General features: G+C 51.7%; 1 protein-coding gene across 1 annotated transcript; it reads right to left on the bottom strand.

Annotated features, from left to right (window-relative positions):
• Window positions 1–3188: 3188 nt before the first annotated feature.
• On the bottom strand, window positions 3189–19613 carry AKR1B1 (aldo-keto reductase family 1 member B). The gene is made up of 10 exons (XM_058724233.1): window positions 19465–19613; window positions 11310–11477; window positions 10498–10614; window positions 9465–9542; window positions 9040–9162; window positions 8463–8569; window positions 8069–8150; window positions 7468–7551; window positions 5487–5569; window positions 3189–3366 (listed from the first exon to the last, which is right to left on the bottom strand). Exons 1-10 carry the CDS (start codon window positions 19528–19530, stop codon window positions 3324–3326), a joined length of 951 nt encoding a protein of 316 aa, XP_058580216.1. The 5' UTR covers window positions 19531–19613; the 3' UTR covers window positions 3189–3323.
• Window positions 19614–23658: the final 4045 nt, after the last annotated feature.

The raw sequence follows: 23658 nt of genomic DNA, 5'->3' as shown, positions 1-23658 counted from the left end.
AACAGAGGCCAGAAGGTTAAATGATTTGCCAGAGTCGTGTTTTAGGAAGAGAAGAGCTGCGCTGAAGACCCTGTCTGTCTGCATCTGGAGAACTCTCTGCCTCTTTCATGTATTTCAGGCCACAATTCAAAACTGAGCTGCCCTCTTTGGGTCCGAAATGCACCGATTTTACACTTGGGCGTTTTAATAACTAGCGGTTAAAGGAAAAGCTTTTCATTCTTGCGCTCCCTCGTTCATGCAAATGGAATCACTGAGCACCCACTCTGTGCCCAGGCGCTGTTCTAGGCACTGAGGACGGAAGGAAAGGAAAACAGAGGCTGGGGTTCCCCCAGGCCTAGCTGGGCGTTGGGCTGGAAGAGGACCTGAGAAGCCATCAGCTGCTTCCACTGCTTGTAGCCAAACTCCAGTGAGGGAAGGGGAGACGGAAGGGGAGGTTCCTTCAGGACCTGAGGACCCAGGTCTTCTGTGGAACACAGCTAGACGATGCCTTCAAGGGACAAAGACTGGGTGTACCCCGGAGCTGGACCCCAGAGAGCCACAAACCCCCAAAGATAGTCCCTGTTGTCCCTCTAGGAACCCTTCTGGGGCTGGACCCAACACTGTACTCTCGAGGCTAGGCACCTGCCACAGTTATGCCAGCCAGCAGCAGAGATACTTCACCAAAATAGCTTGCTCAGCAATCGTATCAACACGCAGCGGGACGGAGTGTTGAGAAACCGTGCTCTGTGAAATTGGCCCTTGAGCAACTGTGCTGTTTGAAATTAAGTCTGCCTTGTTCAGAGAGATTTTCAAGTGTGGGTCTTAATCACCTATGTGATTCAATTAAATTTAGTTCCGTCTTTCAGTGGGTCTCATTATCTTATTAACAATTCTTCTCTCTGGCTGGAACTTTGTTTTGGCAAAAGTCCAACTATTTTATGAATGTATTTGCAGGCCCTACCAAAGGTCCTCGAAGAGGAGACCAGCACGATTGTTCTAGAATTCCCACGGCCGTGGCCCCCCCCGGAGAGTCACTTTATTCGTGACAAGGTGTCCACCTGAGTGTTGAGGTTGGGTTGGAACCCACCCAGGAAGGTACAAAGGTGTGGGGGTTTAGTTCCACAAAGGGAAGGGGGGATGGGGCTCTGCACTGGGAAGGCAGCACCTGTCTCTGCAAGGATCCTGGTGTCTGATTGCTCCATCCCTGGATCCATTAGCTATGGAATGAAGCTGGCCCACCAAGGCCCGCCTCGCCCACTGCGTCCTGGAGCCACATTCTAGCACCAGGGAGCCAGGCCTCCACCAGGGCCACTGACTGCAGGACACGCCCCCTTCTTATCTCCAAAATGCAGAACAAGTTCCTTAATCAAGCTTTAGTTTTCCTCCCCTCGCGCACCCCCAGGCAAGGCTCCTTCTCAGGGGACCTGTTCTTAGATATAATCTGAGTCTCTGCTACAAAGTAGGGACCAAGGCTGTAGCACGGCCTTTCATCTTTTTGGTTTCTTGCTGACTCTGTAATGGTCTAATTTTTGACAGTGTTCTTAAAGCAGGGAGCTAGCACACTGGCATCTGATTTAAACGCTTACTAGTGATTGTACCTCAAAGTTTTTCCAAAGCATGTGAAAGCCGACTCTGGGCTAACTGGAGAAATAGCGGGGGGACTAGGTCAGAGACTCTTTGACTCAACTTCCAAAAAAATGAATAGTGTGTTCTTGATCTTGATGACTTAAGAGGGTGATTGCGGAGGTTTGCAGCTTAACCTGAGATCAGGTGGGATTTGCCTACCTGGCAAGGGAAACTGAACCACTGTGAGCAGCCGGTGCCAGGAAGAGGGGTCCAGGCCCACGGCCAGCACTGCAGGCTGTGGGCAACAGGGCGCAGGCGGGGCTCTGGGTCTCCCATCTGGCCCAAACTCTGCTACTATGCAGGGCTCCGGTGCTTTCCTGCCTCCCTGGGTGAGGCCCAGCCACCACCTCTGCCCAATTATCTAAAGCCTTGGGAGTGTATTTGCCATGTGGATGGTCTGTGAAGCAGTTAATGTCACCTAACGAGAGGGGCTATAGTCATCCAACACGGAGAGTCGGCCACAAAGCCATTATCGTCATGAGATCCGAGGTTGCCTCTTATCTCGTCCATCCCTTTCCCAGCCTTTGTCAATTTAACTCCGGAAAAGAAAACGTTATTAATAAACGCCAGCAACAGCATTTGTAAAACTTAAAAACGGACCTGTACTTGTGGGATCCTATTGAGAATATTCTTCTTTCTCTGGCAGGTGAAGACACAGGGAGAAGTGGCGACCCACCACCCGGGGAAAGGCTCTCACCAGACCCGCCGGCCCCCGCCCCCCCCTCCGCCCCCGCCCTCAGACTTCCAGCCTCCAGAATGGGTGAGAAATACATCTCTGTTTACACCACTCAGCCTACAATGTGTTGTTACGGCAGTTGGGAGCTAGTACAGACGTCATCTACTGATGCCGTGTTCCCTCTGGTCTAGACGGTGAGCTCCACGAAAGCAGTTCTTTGTGAGCAGGGCTCCTCCTAAACAGCACTTTGGTCTTCAGGGGCAACAGGAGCAACAAAGTAACCTGTGAAATTACAGATGGGCTTACCACCTCGCTCGGCCCTACAGCGGCGGCTCTCAGCCTTGGCTGCACAGTGGGAACACCTGGGGAGCCTGCACTTTCTGTGGCCTGGCTCCACCCTGGGCCACTCAGACAGGTCTCCGGGGGTGAGGTCCAGACATCACTAGCATTAAGGACTCCCCAGGGGACTCCAATGTGCCCGCAGAGGAGACCAACCACCCTAAAGCTAATTGGGTGAAGTACTGGGGGCCAGGGGCCCCCAACTAGAGGGTAAGACATCAGGGGCTCATTCCTGTTGCCCAGTCGAACGGCCTGCTTTATGGGTATAGATGGGACGAAGGCCGAGTGAGACACAAGATGGTGTATCGTTTCGATAAATCAAAATAAAACAAACAGCATCAAGTTCACAAAAGTATTTTATTTGAGGCAAGAAGTCCGGCTGAAAGGGTTACGCTTCCCGGCAGCCAACATCCGGTTGTTAGTAGCACTATTTCGACTCTGTAGATTCAACTTAGCCAGAAAAGGGTACTAAGGTCCTACTTTCCCCAGCTGGAGAAGAAGAGACCTGGAAGAGACTTCTATGGATAGTATCTATGGATACTACTCTCTGGACCCAACACCACGTGGGCCAAGCCCTCACTGGCCTGTCCCCAGGTCGTGGACCCACCACTGATGGGCACAGGCCACACTACGCTACATCCAGGAGAAGTGACACGGGGAACAAAGCAGCAGGCCACCTGGGGGAGGACAGGCACCGACGGCTTCAAAACTCATCGGTGAAGGGATAGTCCTTGTGGGAGGCACAGCTGTCAGGAGACAAAGAGGAACATGTTAGCTTTTCAAGGGAGAGACTCTGACCGTAGCAAATCACAAAAAGAAACGGTGAGTGTCTCCTTGGGGTGAAAGCAGAGGCCTCAGAGACAACCGGCAGTTCCGAGACCGCAGATCACGGGTCTGCACCCGGGCGGAAGGCCCCCTCGACTCCTCTGCCACAGGCACGATGGATACCCTGCTCCCTGTGCAGCCCGCACCGTGCCTGAGGCCTGCGGGCAGCAAGACACGATTCCTGCATCCCGGGAACTCAGTCTAACTGGCGGGACCAGACAGTATCCCGTTGTCTGGAACGGCAGGAGGGTGAGGAGAGGAGCCAGGGGTCCATATGTGTGACAGAGCGAGACGGCGCGGGCATCTCCAGAAGCTGCCCGCCAGCAGTGGGAGCCGAAGGGAGCCAAGGAAAGTAGTGGAGGATTTGACACAGGGAAACACAGGGCAGGAAACAGGCCAGGCATCCACCTGGGAGCGCAGAGCTGCAGGCATGTTTGAACAGGTTCACTATCCCACCTGGTTGGGCCGACGGCCTGTGCTGGGAGCATAATGGCACCACCGCTGGAGACACAGGCTGGGCACAGTGTGAAAGGCCCGGGGTGAACCCAGCTTGGGGCACACAACTCTCGCTCATTCAACACTCCTCCACGCTCCATTTTTTTTTGGCATCCCATCAAACCCGAGTAACATAACCCAGCCATTAGCCATAGAAGCTCAGGACAGCATGAATTTCCAGAAAGGCACTGGATATGTATGTCGAGTGAGAAAGCTTCCTAGGTGGCCCAGGAATGTTGGAACTGGCCTCTCCCTCCCCACTCCAGCCCCAACCCATCCCCATTAAACATCAGTAGCCCCCAGAATAATCAGACAGCTCTTTCTGCGACGGCACCGGAGAGTGGAGGGAGTGTAACGGGACCAGTTGGAAAACCACTGTGATTTGTCAGCCCCGAGGGCTTCAATGCCTGTCGTGGGCAGTGGGAAGGGCCAAGGAACTGATACAGAGTCCCTCCAAGGAGCACAGAGGTCACCCGGTCAATGAATCATTTCTCTCTCCCTCACCTACCCGACCCAAAAAAGGATTCTAATGCTTAAAGGTTAAGTGCCATTAACACAAACAGGGCCGTCAGAAAGGGCCTGGTGTGGGGCTGCCAGTGATAAAATTGTTGGTGGCCTATTTGGAATGCGAGGCCACGGGTGTGACAGCCACACGCTCACCAGGCACCATCCTGCCTGAAGCACAGCGGAGATCTCGGCCCAGACGCAGACCCCAGACCCGGTGGACACCTGCCGGGGGCGGGGTGGAGATGGGGGGGCGGCTGCCACACCCGCGGTGTAAACCGAACTGCAGAGGCAGCAGAGGCTGGAGAGAGAAGGCCGGCACCCCACCCCACCCCAGGGAGAGTCCAGATCTCGCTCAGAAGAGAATGTAACCATGAGGAGATGGAGGGGAAAGAGGCAATAAAAACCATGAGAGAGGAAGCTCTGAGTCCCCGCTGTAAAACGGAAGCTTTTTTCTGGAAAGCAGAGAATGAATTTCAAACTTTACTTAGTCATTGTACTGTAGGGAAAGTCACCTCCCTCAGCTTCCAAACTACCAACTGCCAGAAATACAAGGACCCAGCAAATGTGGAGCCGGAGGGGCCCTGGGTGCCTGCCAGTCAGGGCATCGAGTGGTTTTCTCAGTCACGTGGCTCATCGGTGTCAGGGCCCCAAGCACCACGGTCTTCCTACGGAACCCCTTTTATTAAGTCACTGTAAGACAGGGTCACACGCAAAGTCTGCCAGGAAGGGGGGTGGACAGGAGCCACATGGGATCACCTGGCTTCAGATGAGCCACTGAGAGTTGAAAATTAACGCTAAAATATGTGGTGGCTGCCTGCGGCGGAGGGGAGAACATATCTAGAACAGATCTCCGGGCATTTTCCCCGTGGCTATGTGCACTGCGGCTCCCACGGGACGAAATGCTTGCTGCTGCACGTGGATGAGAAGGCAAGGCAACGTACACAGGTCGGAACCGTTGTGCTAACAGGCCCTGGGCAGCACGGCCTGCAGGAGCTTCTCTCGTTCTGTAGCATCAGATCCCCTCCCAGGACCCACTCACCTCACTAAGGCACAGACTCTCCAGTTCCGGTTGTAGCTGAGTAAGGTGGTCATATCCACACTGCTCAGTTCAAAGTCAAAGACCTAAAAAGAAAGAAGAATAAAAAAAAAAAAAAAAGTTCGGTAAGTTCTGCAAATGAAGGTCAAACATAGAGTACCCAAGTATCCGAACAGCTCTGTGCGGGGCCGCTAGCGGGATGCTGCCCTGAGTGGGGAAGGGCAGACAGGAAGACAGATCTCGGAGAGACTTGACCGTAGGACTACGGAGAACGCACGTGATCTGTCTGGATGCCACACACAACCGGGAAAACAGGAACCTCTAAGCAAAAGGGTACTTTTCAGTCCTTTTAGTTAATGTTAATGTCAAAGGCACTGCTGAGCACTTCTGTGACAAGCACCAGGGGGGAAGGAAATGAAGGGTCACAAGTATCTCCGCCTCAGTTTCCAGTGAATCGAAGGGAAGAGGCAATCCCACAGCTCCAACACAAGGAATAATCAATCGCACACTGCGTGAGATGCTACACACAGCACTCGGGGGATCCAGAGGAACTAGGAATGAATTCCAGCCGGGGAGCCGAAGGATGTGGTCGAAGAAGATGGCTTCTGAGATGGGCCGAAGCCGCCAAGTAACGTCCAAAGAGGACAAGAAAGGTCATCAGGAGGGGAACCACTCGCCTGAAGAGCACAGCCTGCCTGGGAAGACCTCGGCCCTCACAGCAGGCAGGGCCGAGGCAGCACCAGAAGAACCTGGGGTGGTGGGGGTGGGGGGTGAGGGGACGGCTGCACACGGGGACACGAGGGAGGCCCCTGGGTCAGATGACTGCAGAACGTGCAGGAAAGAAGCCTGCCGCACACTCTGCGATCACAACTGTGGGCAAATGTGCAAAGGCTACAGAGCAAAAGGCAAGAATAAAATAACTGTGTTAGCACTACAAGATTAATCATTTAAAAATGTTTTTCCTACCACCTTTAAAACAAATGAAACAGGAAACCAAGGACCCATCTCTGGCAGGATAGGTTTCTCACAGCTGTCACGGTTGTACCACTTGAGCTCGAACAGGTAAAACGTGTGGCCCTAACAAGACGACTGTCTCCCCTACTGCGCAGTAAGGGCCCCCCACCCCCACCCCTGCCCCCGAGGCCTCTCTGGGTCTCCCAGGGGACCGGAGGGTGACGCATGCCCTCACAACCCACGGCCGCACAGCACACAAAATGAGCTGCCTGCTGTGGCAACGGCTGCTGGGAACCGGAGGGGTCAGAGCGGTCCTGGCGAGGCGGCTTTGCTCAGGGGGAGCAGAGGCTCACGGGCATCAGGTCCCCCCTGGAGCGGCTCTTCCCCCCCCCCCCCCCCCCCCCCCCGCAGGGACCCCTGCCCCTGGGTGCAAGCGGCAATCTAACCTGCCCTGGCAGGGGCTCTGGGGGCCCACACGAACGCCTCCCTGTGCCCTGCCTGTTGCCGGAAGGGGTCCTGGCACGGGTGGTGGGTGGGCTCACGGTCTACAGGGTGTCCGCAGTCCACAGACTCACCAGTGTTCCCGGAGCGCTTACTCAGGTACCACGCACCACGAGAAGCCCTCTGACGCATCTTATTTAATCTTCGTGATAATTCTCAAAAGAGGTATCGTTTTACAGACGAGGAAACGGAGGCAAGGTACCGGAGCCCCAATTCAAGCCCAGGCGGTGTCACTCAAGGGCCACATTTCTCAGGACAAATGCGGAGTCACCGAGGAGCCTCAGCAAAGGTGGGTGCATGTACAGAGGGCATCAATGAGGCACGAGGCCCACCCCGGCATGGCGCCTCCACCCAAGAGAAGCCACAGTCCCGAGTGCACGGTCTGCTCACTGCAGCTGAGGCTGGCTTCCTGACTGAGGGGTGACAGGAGGGTGGGTGGGGGTCTCACACGTGACAATCGAGGCACGGGAAGAGAGACCCTGTCCCCTTCTCCGCTGAACAAAACCTGGCCGACCAGCCAGGATCTTACCTGGAAGTTCTCGGCAATGCGTTCGGGTGTCACAGACTTGGGAATCACGACCAGATTCCTCTGTATGGGGAACCGGATCAGAACCTGGGGACAGATGCGCCGAGCGAGTATGTACACCGATCACCCACACGGTTATGTCACTTAGTCTTGCACATCCATTCTCCACGAGGGAATCCTAGAACTCCACACGTGAGAAAACAGAGGCCCAGAGGGGTCAGGGTCACCCCCAGCCATGCCACGTGCTTCCGTGTCTCCCGTGTACTGGTCACAAGGAGGAAGCCGTGGCGCCACACGGGAGAAAGAGAACATCTCCCGGGCAGCTGGTCACAAGTGCTCTTCCCTGAGCACAGAGACGAGCTTCCCACCTACATCAGCAAATGCTGACCCTCGGCGTGGCCTGGAGAGGTCACTGTCCCCATCACACAGCTGTCTTCTAACTTCCAGTCGGTGCCCTTTCCACCACCCACTCCAGGACCCCAAGCTGCACTTCCAGGGAGGGCTCGGCTGGGCTTGGTCGCCTCCCCCCCTGCCCGATGAAAGGGGACCACTACACACGCGGGGGGTTCTGGGAACGGCCACGGAAGCCTGGAGATGACAGTACCTGGGCTGTGGTTTTATTGTGCTTGGCTGCGATCGCTTTGATCCTGGGATCCTCCAACAGGGAAGGGTCCTCAGGCTTGGCCCTGGAGACAAGATGGCCCGTGTGAGCAACCATCATCGCCGCTGCTTAAGGGAGTCGGCAACCCTATCTCCCATCGACCTTAGAAGGCAGTCCGTCGGTCTCCTCCTGATTTGAATCTCGGGCACAAACTCCCAACCCTCTGGAAAAAGAGCAGCCACCTTGCTACTAGAGGCTACTGGAACCCCAACAAGATGCTCCTGGGTAGGTCTGCAAATCAATGCCAGAAGCATGTTCCCTGAAGCTGACTTTTTCTTTTTCGCCACTTCTAACCTTCACCAGAGGACAAGAGAACACGATCTGGTGGAAACCTCACCAGGGCCTGTCGGGAGAGCCGAGGGGACTGTAGGCAGTCACCACAATGCCTTTGGACTGGCAGTACTGGATTAGCTTCTCCTGAGTGAGGTACGGGTGGCATTCGATCTGCAAATGCAAACGGGGCTGATGGTGACGCGTCGGCACAGGTGCGGGGACAGACAGTAAGTATGCCCCTCTTCCCCAGACAGAAAATTATGTATGACCGATGTCTTATCTCCCAGATAAGTTGTGACAACTGTTTACATCTCCCAGCTAGTGTCCTCAACCCGAAGAACAATAATCTTGTTACTGATGTACCATGCTCATGGGCCCTAAGGGTTCATTCTGGCTTTGGCCACTTGTCAATTGTGACACGTCTAAGGATCTCAGTGTCTGCACACTGACAATCTAGGAGACCCTGAGTCATCACAAGCCGGGCTCAAACTCCGTCTCTCCTGCAAGTTCGGCTCCCAGATACCTCATCGTCATTCTCGATTGCAAATCAGGACCCACCTCCTGGCTGCTGCCTGGGTGACACGGGTTCGGATAGTAACCCAACAGTCTCCCATGCGCAGCCTTCCCTGCTGGAGGTTTACCTGGTTAACGGCCGGCTTGTATTTCAAGCCGGGCTTGTTTAAGATCTTCTCGACTTGGAGATGGTTGAAGTTGGAGACTCCAATAGCTTTCACCAGCCCGGCATCCACCAGCTCTTCCATGGCCTAACGACAAAACAGGGTCTCTGCTTGCTGCTGACACGTGCCCAAGAGGACGAGGACGAGAAAAGCACCCTTGGCACCCGTCAGGTTAACAGGTCCTGCCCTTACTAACAGGTGCCAGTGAGTCAGACCTCTGAGAAGCCAAGAGATGCCAAGACAAAACCAGGCTGGCTGCAACGAGACTGGAAGAGTAACAATGGTGACAGGGTGACAAAATGCAGTGGAAGACAAGGCAGAGCAGACCACTCACAAGGAGAAGGCGAAACCAGCCAGGAGGAAGAAAGCCAGATCAGGGGCCGCCTCACCTCCCATGTGTCCACAAAATTGGTGTCACTGGGGATCACGTTGCCTTCCCCATCCAGTGGGAAATACTCCTTCCCCGGCTGTTGATACGATAACAATCAATCAGTGACAGCTCTTCACAGTCCTGCATCTTTGGAAGCAAAGTTCTAAAAAAAACTCACTCTTAACTACCATAGCTGTTTTTAGAAGACGATCGAGGGCAAATCCACGGGCCAGTGTGAAAAAGAGACAGGCAGACAACTCCCGAGGCCCCCTGACACTTTTTCTTTCAAATGGGTGGCAGCTGTTAGATGGAAACGGTTCCTGGTCAGTGAGGGGAGCCCTGCCCCGGGCCAGGCTGGGGACGGGGGAAGGACTCGGGGCCGGGGGCACGGGGCCCGTGTCACCCTGCTGAGTCTCAGCGGCTTATCATGAAAAACAAAGGGCGGGAAGTCAGGCCCGGTACACACGGCGCAATTAAAACAGGGCCACAGGGTCAAACCCACCACACACCTTCAGTCTGGCTGACAAAGCGGAAACCTGACCCTGTGACTACAGTGAAGGCAGAGGGTGTAATAACTCGAGTTTATTTTGTGCGGAGACTCGGGCTGCCAAGAAGTATCTATCAGGTTTCCACAGCACGGGGCCTGTGTGCAGCGCACAGGACTAGACACACACACACACACACACACACACACACACACACACACAGAGGCAGAGGGGGCAGCCAATGAGGTCTTTGGGCCACGTGCAGAACACCACTGGAGCCATGTTGGAGGTCACCGCTTTAGACCGTACGGCCAGCAAGTGGCAAAGCACAGGGCTCCTCAAATTTTGTAACGTGCAAACAAGCTGCCCGTGGTTCCCGTGCAGCAGGCCTGGGGGGGGCCGAGGCTGATCTCTAACAAGCTCCCAGGTGGGAGCACTGGCCGCTGCTCGAGGTGCAGAGCCAGGGACGGCGACACACAGAGTGGGTCCCCACCTGCGCCTTAACGCATCACGGGCTACAGGGGCCCGTGAGCGACAGGGGCCCGGCCGGAGCCCTGAGCCACCTACCTTGAAGCCCGTCGGCCAGTGGATAAGGTAGAGGTCCAGGTAGTCCAGCTTGAGGTCGCTGAGCGTCTTCTGGCAGGCCCCCTTGACCATGCTCTTCTCATGGTACGTGCACCACAGCTGAAGCCAGGGAGAGAGCACGTCTTAGGCCGCGCACAGGGGCTGCTTCCCGGCCAGGAGCCCACCCCCCACCCCTTTCACTGTGATGCTCCAACAGGCGGTGAGGGGGTTTCCACCGCCCACCGTGGGTCCTAACTTCCCAAAGGAAGGTAGGGGAAGCAGGTCAGGGAAACCTCTCAGAGGGACCCAACCGAAGGCAGAGTATAGAACAGACAGTTCGTAAGGCCCGGGCCCCAAACGGGAGCTCTCGGGGCCATCTTCCTAACAGGCCGGTCTCTGTGGAGTCAGTCTCACTGGCCCAGCCTGTGTCCCTTTGGGCACCAACAGCCTCTGGGTCAAAGACAGTGGCCAGCAGTGGAGATCCGGTCTCCAGATGGAAACCAAGTTCTGTCCTCAAGGGTAGCTCTCTGGGAAGGGAGCACCAACCCACAACCTAAGCCTCATCAACAAGGGGCTCCACCCAATGGGTCTACGCTGAACGACCCTCCAATGGACCATGGATAGGTGAGCTTTGGAGCCCTTGTGGCCTGCAGTCAACACACTGCCCCAGAAGAGCGGCCTCTTGAGTAATAACTATAGCATATTAACTGGCCCTGAAGTGTGGCCTTGGCTCCCAAGCTGACACTGCCATTGGACCAATATCCCTCCCCGCCGTCACCCCCCCACTCCTCCGAGGCTCCCCTGCAGAGCAGTACCTTGCTGACGATGAAGAGGTCCTCGCGCTTTACCACCTGCTCCTTGAGTTTCTCCTGGATGGCCAACCCCACCTCATTCTCGTTCTGGTACACATGAGCGCAGTCGATGTGGCGGTACCCAAGGTCAATCGCAATCTTCACAGCCTCTGTCACTTTGCCCGGAGGGGACTGAAGGGAAAAGGAAAGGAAGGCATGGAGTCAAAATAAAAAACCAAAGCAAAACACGAAGAAGGAAGCAAAACAGGAAGAAGGGCCGTATGGACCTCCTGCTCGCTGAGGAAGCTCCTGCCCCTTAAGGATGGGCACTGGAAGGTGGCCTTTGCCCCAAGCAGCTTCCCAAGCCGTCTGCTCGCGGAGAGGGGATGGGGAACCAAGGTGAAATGCTACACGGCTTCACTTTCAGCTACTCTGACAACCACTTAACGGCAGCACAGACCACGTTAAAACGATGTGCCAAAGCGGTCTCGCTCGCGTCTTTCCGTCTGTTGACTGACAAACCACTGTATGAAAACCCCCCAGCTGAATCTAACAGGTTCCCAAGATGATAAGGGACACCATTTCCTCCGAACAGCTCAGAAGATTTTAATAACTGCTGTCATTATTTACCCAATTCCCTTTCGGTTTCCGAGCTGGCGCTAAACGCCGATGCTTTCCTTTCTCCTTTTGGGTGCGACATTCTCACAATCACTTGCTTTTAAGCAGTTCTGGGAGATTATCATAAAGTCCAGAACGTCACTGATGCAGATTCCAAGGTGGGGGCTGCATCTGTCACCACGTAAGAATCTGCTGTAAGAGGCAGAGGTGGGGGACGGTCCCTCTGAGATACCAGCTGACGGAAAGGAGGGGGAAGGAGAGGGGAAACGGGGTCCGTGGAGGTCACACATACTTTGTGGGCGGGGCTGCAAAGACACCGAACGGCTGTCCGTGCCCGAGCCATCTGACCGTCTCTGTCACCAGGACGGGAAACGGGCTGGCTGTCAAGGAGGAAGAGGGGCCTCTGGAGCCTTCGAGCTCCACCAGCACCCAGACTGACTGCGCAGACACTTTTTCCATCCCCTCACTGATCCTACTCAGACCAGAGAGGTGAAAAATAAACACATGTGCAACAGACTGTTGAACGAATGCAGTGCATTCCTCCAGAGAGCTGGGGGAGAAGAGAATGAAAAGGAAAACTCCCCAGGGCCACAGACAGCTGCAGACATTTGCTGTTTTGACAGCAGCTGCTGTGAACAGGAGGGGGGGTGGGGAGGGGGGTCAGACTATGGGCCAGTGGGAACAAATGTATGGCCAGAGCCTGTTGGCACGCTCGGCTTGCTCACCCCCAAGGGGGGAGCCGGGGGGCGGACTGCCAAACTCAGGTGTAAGACAGGAGGCATCTTCAGATGGTCTGACAATATCCTCTTTCCCTGGAGGACCAAAGAAGCTGCAAGTGCAGCCTTCCCCACCATTCGAGATTCAAGGCACGGGGCAGAGAGAGCCCAGCCTGAACAGGCCACACGCTGCATCTGCCATGACAGCTGGTGCCGTGACCAGGCACGACCCAAGCCAGGCCTGCGAGACTCGGTCTCTGGAACTACCAAGACGAGCTGTCATTCTGCTGGGGTCACCGTGCTGGGAGCCTGGGAGCCGGGAGCTGCTTGAAGAGAGCAGGCAGGAGAGAGAGACTGCTCCTAGTGACATCATGCACAGCCTCGAATTTGGTGCACCTGAGGGCACCCTGTAGGTCCATGAATCCCCACCTCAGACACACTTTTTTTCCCTGTTTCGGATGAAGTTGGTTATTCAATTCCTTGCAACCAAAAGAATGCAGACTAGGATAATCAAGGGTGCTGAACGACTGGTACAAAAGTACTGAGAAAAAGTTCACCTTATGTTTTCATAGAGAAGCCAAAGACAGAAATGACCAACAGATCATAAAGAGGCTGTCACTCCCTGACCCTTCCCTGGAAGGGGGCTGACTGGCTAGGGACACATGTGCTGGGAAGACGGCCACGCTGCTTTCAAAGGGTAAGCAAAAACAGAGGGAAGAACTGTTTGGCCTTTTGTAAGATAAATTTGTAGGAGTGTGGCAATTTGTTGCAAGTCTCCTGAGCAGCTGTGGGCCAGCCTCCCCTTTTGGGGGACAGCTTCGCAGCGATGGGGAAGGCTGTGTGGGGCCACGTGCTCTGCCGTGGGGGCCCTGACGGCTGTCCTCCGGGCTGACCCTGGAACAGGCATCCTGGTTACCACCAGGCTGAGCCAGGACAGATCACGTCACTGAAGGGAACCTGACCAGCGGGGCATCTAGCCAAACTGGCTCAAACTGAAAAGGACAGCTCCCATCTGCTATGAACCACTTTTTACCAGTTTTAAGTACGTGAATACGCTGAATCTTTATCACAACCCTGGCACACATTGTTATCTCTACAGATAAGGGAAGTGAGGCACGGAGAGGCCACGCCACTGGCCCATGATCCTGCAGTCAGTCAGTAAGGGGACATCAGGACTCAAAGCCTGGAAGAAGGACCTTAGAGCCATGCTCTGCCAGCAGCTCTGTGCTCCGGTGTGGACCTGAAGAGGCACAGAGACTCTGGTCGGTGACAGTACAAGTCTCCTGGGCTGGGAAAAGTCATCCTCTGCAGTGAAAATGCACCAGAGTCCACAAACCACATTCAATATTAACCATCTCAGTATAACCCTTCCCAGAAAGAGATTAAATGAACTTCTCTTATCACTAATGAATCAGCCAATTTAAGATCTAGTGAAAAATCACACAATAAACTTGGGAATGCTAAGACATGATGACGCCATCTCTCCATGTCATGTCCACATTTAAAAATGCAAACAGAAGGGAGTGGCCCCAACTGAAAACTTGGAAAAGAAAATAAGTCATGAAGTATATTTCTATACACTGAACAGCAAATCTGCAGACAACCAGTACAGGAAACACTCCAGTGACATACGACCAAGTTGTACAAATCCTAGACTAAATTATGTTTTAACCCAATTCTGCCCCTATTCTGCCCTGTGACTTGGGCAAATCTATCCATGCCCCATCCTCTGGGACCTTCCAGCTCCAGAGCACTAGCTCAGGCAGCAACCTGACAACGGTCTGGGCTGTGGGCACCAACTGATGGCAGTGAGAATTCTCTACTCCTGGGGTCCCCATCATCTCCACAAGACAGGCCCCCCCATGTCCTCCCTTTGTAACACCTGCAGCGGGCTAACACCAGCTCAGACCATCACTATCAGTCCCCCCACCTTTACACACACACACTTGTCAAACCCAGTCATCTTCCCTTTGCTTGTAGCTCTTGCTGGTAACTTTAAGACAGTAACTCTCCCTTTATTCCCTCAAGGCTCCAACCAGAAAAGTTATAAAAGAATGTGGATAGTAAAAACAGAAGGCATCTCAGAGACTGAATCCCTTACAGTATGAACCGTGGGGATTTCTGGGAAGAGAAGACTGTTCATTTTCTGATGTACTTTTAAAAAATTGCCTCTAATTACCAGGTATTACTTTTGCAATGAAAGGGAGCAGGTCTGGAACAAAGGAAACTACTTTGTCGCGGGGGGGGGGGGGGGGGGGAACCTGGGTGAGATGTAGGAGAACAGCGTGCCAATGATAATCCTGGAATAAGGAAGAGGAAACCATAACTTTCGATGTGAACTTAGATTTAATAAAGAAACAGGGCCATCAACCGCAAAAGCCTGGAAAAATACCCTATCACAGAAAAGCTGTCCCCCAAAAGCATTGTTTAACTTCTTCCGATTAAACCAGCTTTTCCTTAGAGAAATTCAATCTGCATCTAAGAGAAACTTACCATTTTTTATTAGTTTTGTTTAAATACTAGTGGTCTTACAATACAGTGTTCTATTGGAAGTGTAAGGGTTCATCGTGTAAGTGTAAGTCATTTCAACCAGATGCAAGTTACACAGGCATTTGTGACTTTTCAAAATGTCTTCCAAATTCTGGGGGCGCCTGGGTGGCTCAGTTGGGTAAGCATCTGACTCTAAATTTCGGCTCAGGTCCCTATGTCTCTGCCCCCGCCCCCCAACCTGTGTGTGCACGTACACACACTCTCTCAAAATAAATAAACTTAAAAAAACATATTTCAGGTTCCAATTAATTCACTTAGAATTTTCTGGGACAGGAGTTGGCCAACTTTTTCTGTAAGACGCCAGGCAGAAAATATTTTAGGCTCTGTGGGCCAAACAGTCTGTTGCAACTGCTCTTACTCTGCTGCTCCAGCACATAAGCAGTCATAAATAATACAGAGAGGAATGAGAGGCGTTCTAATAAAACTTTATTTACAAAAACAGGTTTGTGGGTTGTAGATTACCAACCCCTTTCTCTACCAGAAGCAGCATACGAAGAAATGGGGATTGGGCAACAGGCCCAGCCTTGATTTTTCATAATTCCTATTCACAAATAAAATTTCTGGGATCCAGTTCAGCATCGTGATAACAAAAGTTAGGTATTCTGACACCGAACACAGGTATTTTGGTGGCTAAAAGGGTTTAACCAATTGACAATACGCTCTCCACCAACTTCGGGTTAATCTGAGCAAGCTGGGCCTGCTCAGGCTCTGAGGACACAAAAGACTCAGAGAGGGCAAGGACTGGGCAAAAGACTGGGAGACTGGCAACCTGCAAGTTTTGGACACACAGGGTTTAAAACCTGCCACGCACGTCAGACTCCCACAGACCGAGCACGGGGGAGAATCCACAGAATTAACTACAACGTGCTACACTTCACGTCCAACCCACGGTCAGCAGAAAATGTGCTTTTCGATGCCTGGTGCAGGCTCATGCTCAGTACGTCCACGTTCGTTTTACAGTGTCACGATGTAAACTGCACTTTCAAATGATAAAGAGTTGACCATACTTTTCAGTCGCCTTATCACACGAAAACAGTCAATCTGGCTGCCATTCTGCGTCAAAGCTCATAATCGGTCTGGGCAACAATCACAAACCAATAAAACCGAAATTAACTTCCTCCCACTAAATCTCTGAATTCAAAGACACTGATACCTCCACTGGACTGAGATGGGGACAGACCAGGACTGGCCTTGCTTGGGGAAGACTTATTTAAGGATCTCTGATCATGAAGCGAGTCAGGTTGAGGCCTACAGGGAGATGAGGTAGGTGAACAGTAAAACCAAGCTACTGTTTTAGCTGCAATGCCAGCCGGCTACCCTCTCTCCCAACCCCGGGATCCTGGGGCCGGTACACGCTTGCCCCACGTTGGGAACGTGACAGGAAGTCCTTCTCAGCCATTTTCTTCTACCTCATGTGTTTTTTTTAATTTTTTTTTTTTTTTTTAATGTTTATTTCTGAGACAGGGAGAGACAGAGCATGAGTGGGGGAGGGGCAGAGAGACAGGGAGACTCAGAATCTGAAGCAGGCTCCAGGCTCTGAGCTGTCAGCACAGAGCCCAACGCGGGGCTCGAACTCACAAACCGCTAGAGAAAATGACCTGAGCCGAAGGCGGTCGCTCAACCGACTGAGCCACCCAGGCGCCCCTACCTCATGTGTTCTTAAAGGGGGTGATATCATCCCCGAAGTGGCAAAAACTGGTTCACTAGGGGCAAAAAAAACCCATCTTAGCTTACACAATGGTTTGCTGTCCTCTGAAGGGCCACAGGACACGAACAGATGTATAGTCTATCTGTGATGTTAAAATTTTACATGGAGGGCAATTACAAGAAAATGTCTCAAAGGTTCCTGGGTAGGGCCAGGGTGGTGATAATGGAAAAGAGGTTGAGAAACACAGTTTTACCTCCCCTCCTAGCTTTGGAGTAGGTGGTGCATTATAATGACCAAACTACCAACAATTTTTCAGTTAAGTCAAAACATTTACCAGCAACAGGACACCGACCAGCATCAGAAGTAATGTGTTTGAACGAACTCCTGGCAATACAACGTGGGTGGGTTTACTTACTAGCCTATGGGAAGGCAAGCTTGCCGGAGAGAAATGCTCGCTGAGCCACGAAGGGTCTGAGGCAGAGATGCTCTCCCCTCTGTCTGAAAGCCTCACCTCCAAAGACAGAAGGGAGCATCCGACAACCTTTGATGCAAAAGCAGATTGGAAGCGACCAGAGCCCTGCGAAGGGTCTGGATGGGGCACAGCTATCATAGGAAAGATCCAGGACAAGGAGCTGTGCCCAGTTGAAGAGTGACCCCCCCCCCCCCCCGCCCAGTTCCTACAAAGATAAGCAAACGATATTTAGGTCACCCTACCTTTCGTCCAGCATCTGTGAAGAAATATGTACACACATATGGGGGAAAAGGGAATAACCCACTACCTATATAACTTTTATACTTAAAAAAAAAAAAAAAAAAGAATAAAAACGCATTCTAAACCCATACCTAACGCTATTTCAGTTACTTCCTCCATTACAGCTCAACACAATTCTGTACAGACCTCGTCTCCTTCCCTCCCCCACCATCCAAAGTTTTCCTACTTCTTTGTATTAATTCAACATATACTTACATACCTTTTGGATACCTATGATTTACCAGGCATTGTGAGAAGTGCTAGAAATACTTGTGAACAAGGCAAATGCTACCCTCGCCCTCCAAGAACTTAGTTTGCCAGGACGAATGACCTAAGTGTAGATTTCATAATGTTATTTTTAAAGAAACACACAGCCTTTCGGGGCACTAAGTGCTCAGGTGCCATGATTTAAAACCCTCTGTTAACCTCTTTTAGTCCCTATTTACCCCAGAGCAGTAATTTTCAAACGACAGGTCAAGGTTGGGAACAGAACCTCTGAAAACACAAAATAGAATAAAAATCTTGGGATTCATCCCACCTGTAACGTAAAGCATCCTGTCCTAAATCTTTTGCTCAAGTCCTACGTATATGTATGCATATACGTGTGCACGCTGCTTGCAACATTATACACGCTGTAATTCACTGTTGCCGAGAAAGTGTCTTTTCACATCCGTTCCAAGAGAATAACCTTCCACAGATGAAAATGAACCTGGTGTCATGGTCCTGATTTAATTCCACCCTAAGAGCCACCACTGGACTTCTTGAAGGAAACACAAATTACATATACACGGATTACTTTCGCCAAGAAACACTTTCTGTGTGAAGCAACTCTATGCCCCTTTTCTGATTTACCTTATAATTTGCTAATTTGCAGCTGCAGGCCGTAGGGGAGAGGTAAACACCACCCTCTGTTCTACATCCAACCATTTCAGGGTGCACTCAATCCTTTCTCCCCCGTGTTCTTGTCAGTGTGTAAACACCCAGTGCCCAGGCCCATATTCAAAGTTCCTGGGAAAACCTGGGTCACAGCTGTAAATGTGATATACAATACCCCAAGGCTAACTTACAAGCGGCTTAAAAATACTGGGTTTTGTTCCAGCGCCCATAATACTAATCTTCTGTGCCCCCTAATTTTCAGATAATCGGGCTAGCCTTTTTATTCCTAGCCAATTCTTAGGGACGTTGTGGAAAGATTTCAGCGGTGGGAAGGTTTCCGGAGACAATTTTAATACTGACGCCAGCTAACAGTTTTTTCTCTGGGCGGTAACCACCCTTGCCCAGATTCTCTTCGAAGGTCCACCTCGCATACCACACCCCCCGAGAAGAAGCAAGCCCGGCTACAGGGGATCAGCGTCGTGTGTTTGGGGACACGGAGATAGACGGATCCTGGGCAAACTCGTGGCAGCTAATTTAATTACCTGCAGTCTCCGAGCTTACTTTGAGTGCTTATTCCTGGGAGAGCGAAAATGGAAACAATTAAGGACAAACTAGTAGAGAGACAAAGGCGCAGATGCACAGGTGCGGTGCCGACGGGAACGCCGAGCTCGGCTCCATATCCCTGGCTCCCCCCGACTCCCACCGCCCGAGCAGAGCGGCAGGGCAACAGAAGACCCCCTCGGTGATTTTCCAGCTGGGCGAGGATTCCAAGTGCGGCCTAGGAAATCCCACCCACTAAGCGTCCACAGGAGCGCGCCCCCCGCCCCCCCCGCCCCCCCGCAAGCTCCCGGGACCGCATGCCAGCGCCCCGTACCCTTGTCCCCGCGGGGCCCGCCCCGTCCCGCCCGGGCCGCGCAAGCCGAAGTATGGCTCCTCGGAGACCAGGCGTCCGCGGCAGTGGCCGCTCAGGGTCACTGCTGGTCCCGGCCGCCCCAGGCCGCGCCCCTCCAGGGCACCTACCTTCCAGGTGCCCAGCCCCACGATGGGCATCTTGGCGCCATTGTAGAGCACAAGGTGGCTGGCCATGACCGCTGCGCTCCGCAAACCCCCCAACAAACGACCACGCCACGCGGGCCTTGGCGCAGACCTTTAAATAGCCGGTAGCGTCTGCAGAAAGGGCGGGTACGATTGGCGCGCCGCTCCGCAAAGGCGGCTTCTGATTGGCCGGCCTGCGCCGAGGTTGGAGGCGCCGCAGTCAGCACAGATGCTACTCGAGGCAGCTTCTTCCGCTAGGTCCTAGAGTGACCGGATTCCTTCCGCTCCGCTCGCTCGCCCACGCCCCACGCAGCGGTAGAGATCTCACCAAACTCTGGGGCACGTGGAAACAGGAATGCTTAAGCGAAAATATAAATAAAGTAGGCTGGGAAGGGGGCCGGGTTTCATTTTTTTTTTTTTTTAAGAGCCCAGAAGGATACAGTTAAGTCTATTGTCCAAGCCTAATCATGCTCTTTGAGAATTGGGCAAATGTCCTATCTTTAATCTGTACGAATCGTACTGGCTACACGTATAGCTTAGCTCTCTTTGCTTTTAGAAAGGTGCGTATCTGAGAAATGGCTTGCAATCTTGTGGCAGAACACCTTCGGGAGATTTGAGCTTACACAGCCTGTTTGTAGCTGCCTAGGGCTATCTTGACAGCCAACCTTAGGTGCGTGTTTTGTCTGTACCACTGAGTGAGGTTGAACAAGCCTTCCAACCAAACCCAGCATCTCTTGAGGTTAGGAATCCCTGATGAGCTTGATCCAGGATACATGGAAGACATTCGGTCATCACAAAATAAGACTCTTATCAAAACAGCAAGTTTCAATAGGGTAATTTGGCAGAACTCTCTAGAAGAAGAGTGAGTAGACAGAAACTCACAAAAGTTAATTTTAATATGGTAGCTTCAAGTGTTTCAAATTAGGAGCTGCTAAATAATAAGTTGATTAGCCTTAATTGGCAAGTAAGAAGACATCATTTTCCAAGACAACAAAAGGAAAGTTGCTGGATGATTGGTTTCTTTTCGACAACCTCTCTCCACCATTCTCTATCCTACCCCAAACCTGCTCTTTCTGCTCCATCACCCTCCAATCTTTCCTAATTATGCAAGATTGAGAACTACATCTGCCAGGCAATGACTCAGGAACCAGGCCTCACTAAACCCCATTCTGGTGATTTTCCGCTTAGTGACTTCTAAAAAGTGCCCCCTAGGAAAAATTTATACACAACAGACTAGCCCAGATACTTTTCCATTTGACTTTTATAAAAAACAAAACAAAACAAAACAAAACAACTTGTTAGTTGGCAAATCCTGCTTGCTGCTATTTGCTCCCAAATGATGGCATTTTAATTAGACCCTGAAGCTGGGAACTTGGTTTGTGGTAAAACAGCAGTAGACTAACACTCTTCATTCATAAGATTTCTGTTGACATAGAGATTGCTTCCGAGAGTTGCCGTCCAAAAGGTAGTCCCTGGGGAAACTGATAGCCCTTAAATAACCAGGTTGGTATAACACAGAGGGGTCGTCTGTTAGGGACATGGGCTCGATTTGAGAGGCTTGTTGCTGTTTCTATGGTGACTGAGTATGGAGGCTGACTGCACGAATAGCTACAAGTCCTGAGTAGTCTGTGTTGGTTCTGCAACTGTGACAAGTCGGGCGTGGGGATCTTCTATAGCAACAATACTACTATCATTGGAACATAGCATGATCGTCTCCTAACTTCCCCCGTTGCCTGTGTAGCCTTTGTAAAATGCCATTGTGCCCATATCAAAATTATGCTTTGCAAACCCTTCAGTGGAATCCTTCCGAGAGACATGCTAGTACTTCATATCAGAAGCAATAAGAATCTTCGTGTTCTGAACCAGCAATCCCATTATGAGAAACCAGTAATCTCATCCTGAAGAAATCGTTTAAAAGAAGCATGCCTGTGCACACACACAGGGTATGGGCCTGGGACTAGGGCGAGGAAAGTGAGATATCATTCAGGTGTGGCCTGGATGTGCATTCCTCCTTGAGCTTTACACCTGGGCATTTCACTTGCCTGGTGTGTGTGTGTGTGTGTGTGTGTGTGTGCATGTTAAACACAGTTCTAACCACATAAAGTAAAACTATAAGTGTCCAACTGTGGCCATAGACATGATGTAGTCACTGAAAATGAAGACAATACGTAGAGGAAAGTGTACATGAAATAATACGAAGGTGACAGTAGAGGACAAAATTCTAAATATGGCCTCATTATAAACATGGGGGGGGGAAAGCCATGTAACATACAGATAAAGTTAGGAAGAAGCCAAACGAAACGCAAATACTGTTTGCCAGACTATCGTTAATTAAGTGCCTTTTACAACCAAAAGACATTTTCCTATTAACTCTCCAATTCTTAAACTCTTAAACTCCTTAGCCTGGCATTCGAGGTCCTGTGAAATCTGGGATAACTGTGAATATACGAAAAACCATCCGATCGTATACTTTCATAGGGTGACTATTCCACTCCCATCTACGGCCTCTTGGCCAGACCTATTCACAGGGTCCTGCCTATCTTCGCTGGGGTGGGGAAATGTCATCTTCTTGTGTGCCCGAAAGCAGAGGACAACAGAATATAGTAGAATATATAGTAAGCGCCCAACGGCTCTTCCACAAGGGGGAACAACTATTGAGCCTTTATTATATTTCAGGCAGCACTGTCTTAGGCACTTTACATACATTATATGAAGGTGCTGCGGCTAATAATAATAATATAATAGCTAATGTCTGTGGAACTTGCCATGTGCCTGGCACTATTCTATAAGCATTATATGCATCAAATCACTTATTTTCATTGCCACCCATTGCAGTGGATACTATTATTAATTCATTTTACATATGAGGAAAGTGAGGCACAGAGAAGAGAGGTATATTGCTACAGTCTCATAGTGAGTAAGCGGCATGGTCGAGATTTAAACCCAAGGAGTTGGACCGTACCACCCACACTCTCAACCCCTACACTGGTGGCTTTCAAATCACCTTACTGCGGGGGCGCCTGGGTGGCTCAGTCGGTTGAGTGTCCGACTTCGGCTCAGGTCATGATCTCGCAGTTCGTGGGTTCGAGCCCCGCGTCGGGCTCTGTGCTGACAGCTCGGAGCCTGGAGCCTGCTTCGGATTCTGTGTCTCCCTCTCTCTCTGCCCTCCCCTGCTCATGCTCTTTCTCTGTCTCAAAAATAAATAAAAACATTAAAAAAAATTAAAATCATTTTACTGTGACTCATGGGAAGAAATATGTTACCTGTGACACGGTACACACATAGGTGGACAGAACAGAGGCGAAAGATGTACAAAGCAATTCCCATCCTTATTGCATGTGGCCTACTCTGATATTGCAGATTCTGGATTATCTTAGCGCTGATTTCAATCATGCTTCACTCATGGTTCCGTGATCCATGATTTCATGGTCCACTGGCGGTTGGTGGCTTGTGGTTGGAAAACCTCTGCCCTCCATCCACTCTGTGGTCTTGTCACTACTCCTCATCTTAGGTAACAGGAAAATTATGACAACCACACGCAAAGGACATGATGACAGCTCCAGGAGAAATCTACAGGCTGAGCATTTCTACCCTCCCCCTAAAACTGACTTTCTCCCCGCCCCTGCCCATTCTGTCCTTCCCAACACTCGGCCAAGTGGTCCTAACTGTAGAATGAGAACTGAGACTGGTCCTTTGGCAGCTGGAAGGAGGGGGAGGCAATGAGGCAAAGGAGAAAGAGTGAAAAAGCCATAGGAACAGGCCAGAGGCCTCAGCCCCTGCCGCAGAGTGGAGCTGGTCTTAAAACTTCGGGGACTGGTCGACCGAGGACCTGGCTCCAGGGTGTCAGTATTTATTCATATTTGTTTGTGAGATGAAGTTTAGGTGGCAAACATCATTGAGAGAACTGTATCCTCATAGATACTGGAGGAGGAGGAGGAGGGAAAGGTGGAGAAAGAGGAGGGAGAGGAGGAGGGGGGAGAAGGAGGAGGAAGGGAGGGGGAAGAAGGGGAAGAGAGGAGGAGGAAGAGGAAGAGGGCAGGAGGACGAAGAGGAGGAGGGTGGGAGGAGGGAGAAAGGGAGGAAGACGAAGAGGGAAGGAATGAAAAAAACCATTTTGTCACTTTTAGCACAGCTGGTCAATACATTCTTGTGAATAATGACATCCACTGTTTTTTGGGT

This window comes from Neofelis nebulosa, chromosome 4, assembly GCF_028018385.1.
Source record: "Neofelis nebulosa isolate mNeoNeb1 chromosome 4, mNeoNeb1.pri, whole genome shotgun sequence".
NCBI lineage: Eukaryota > Metazoa > Chordata > Mammalia > Carnivora > Felidae > Neofelis > Neofelis nebulosa.
This window is presented reverse-complemented; position numbering and strand designations above follow the sequence as displayed.

Excerpts from the sequence above, each read along its gene's own strand:
- AKR1B1 (XM_058724233.1), bottom strand. The coding sequence starts at position 19,530 with ATGGCCAGCCACCTTGTGCTCTACAATGGCGCCAAGATGCCCATCGTG. Across the intron at positions 9,163-9,464 it reads ATTTTGTGGACACATGGGAG|GCCATGGAAGAGCTGGTGGA; the intron begins GTGAGGCGGCCC and ends TTTTGTCGTTAG. Across the intron at positions 8,570-9,039 it reads ACAAGCCGGCCGTTAACCAG|ATCGAATGCCACCCGTACCT; the intron begins GTAAACCTCCAG and ends TTGCATTTGCAG.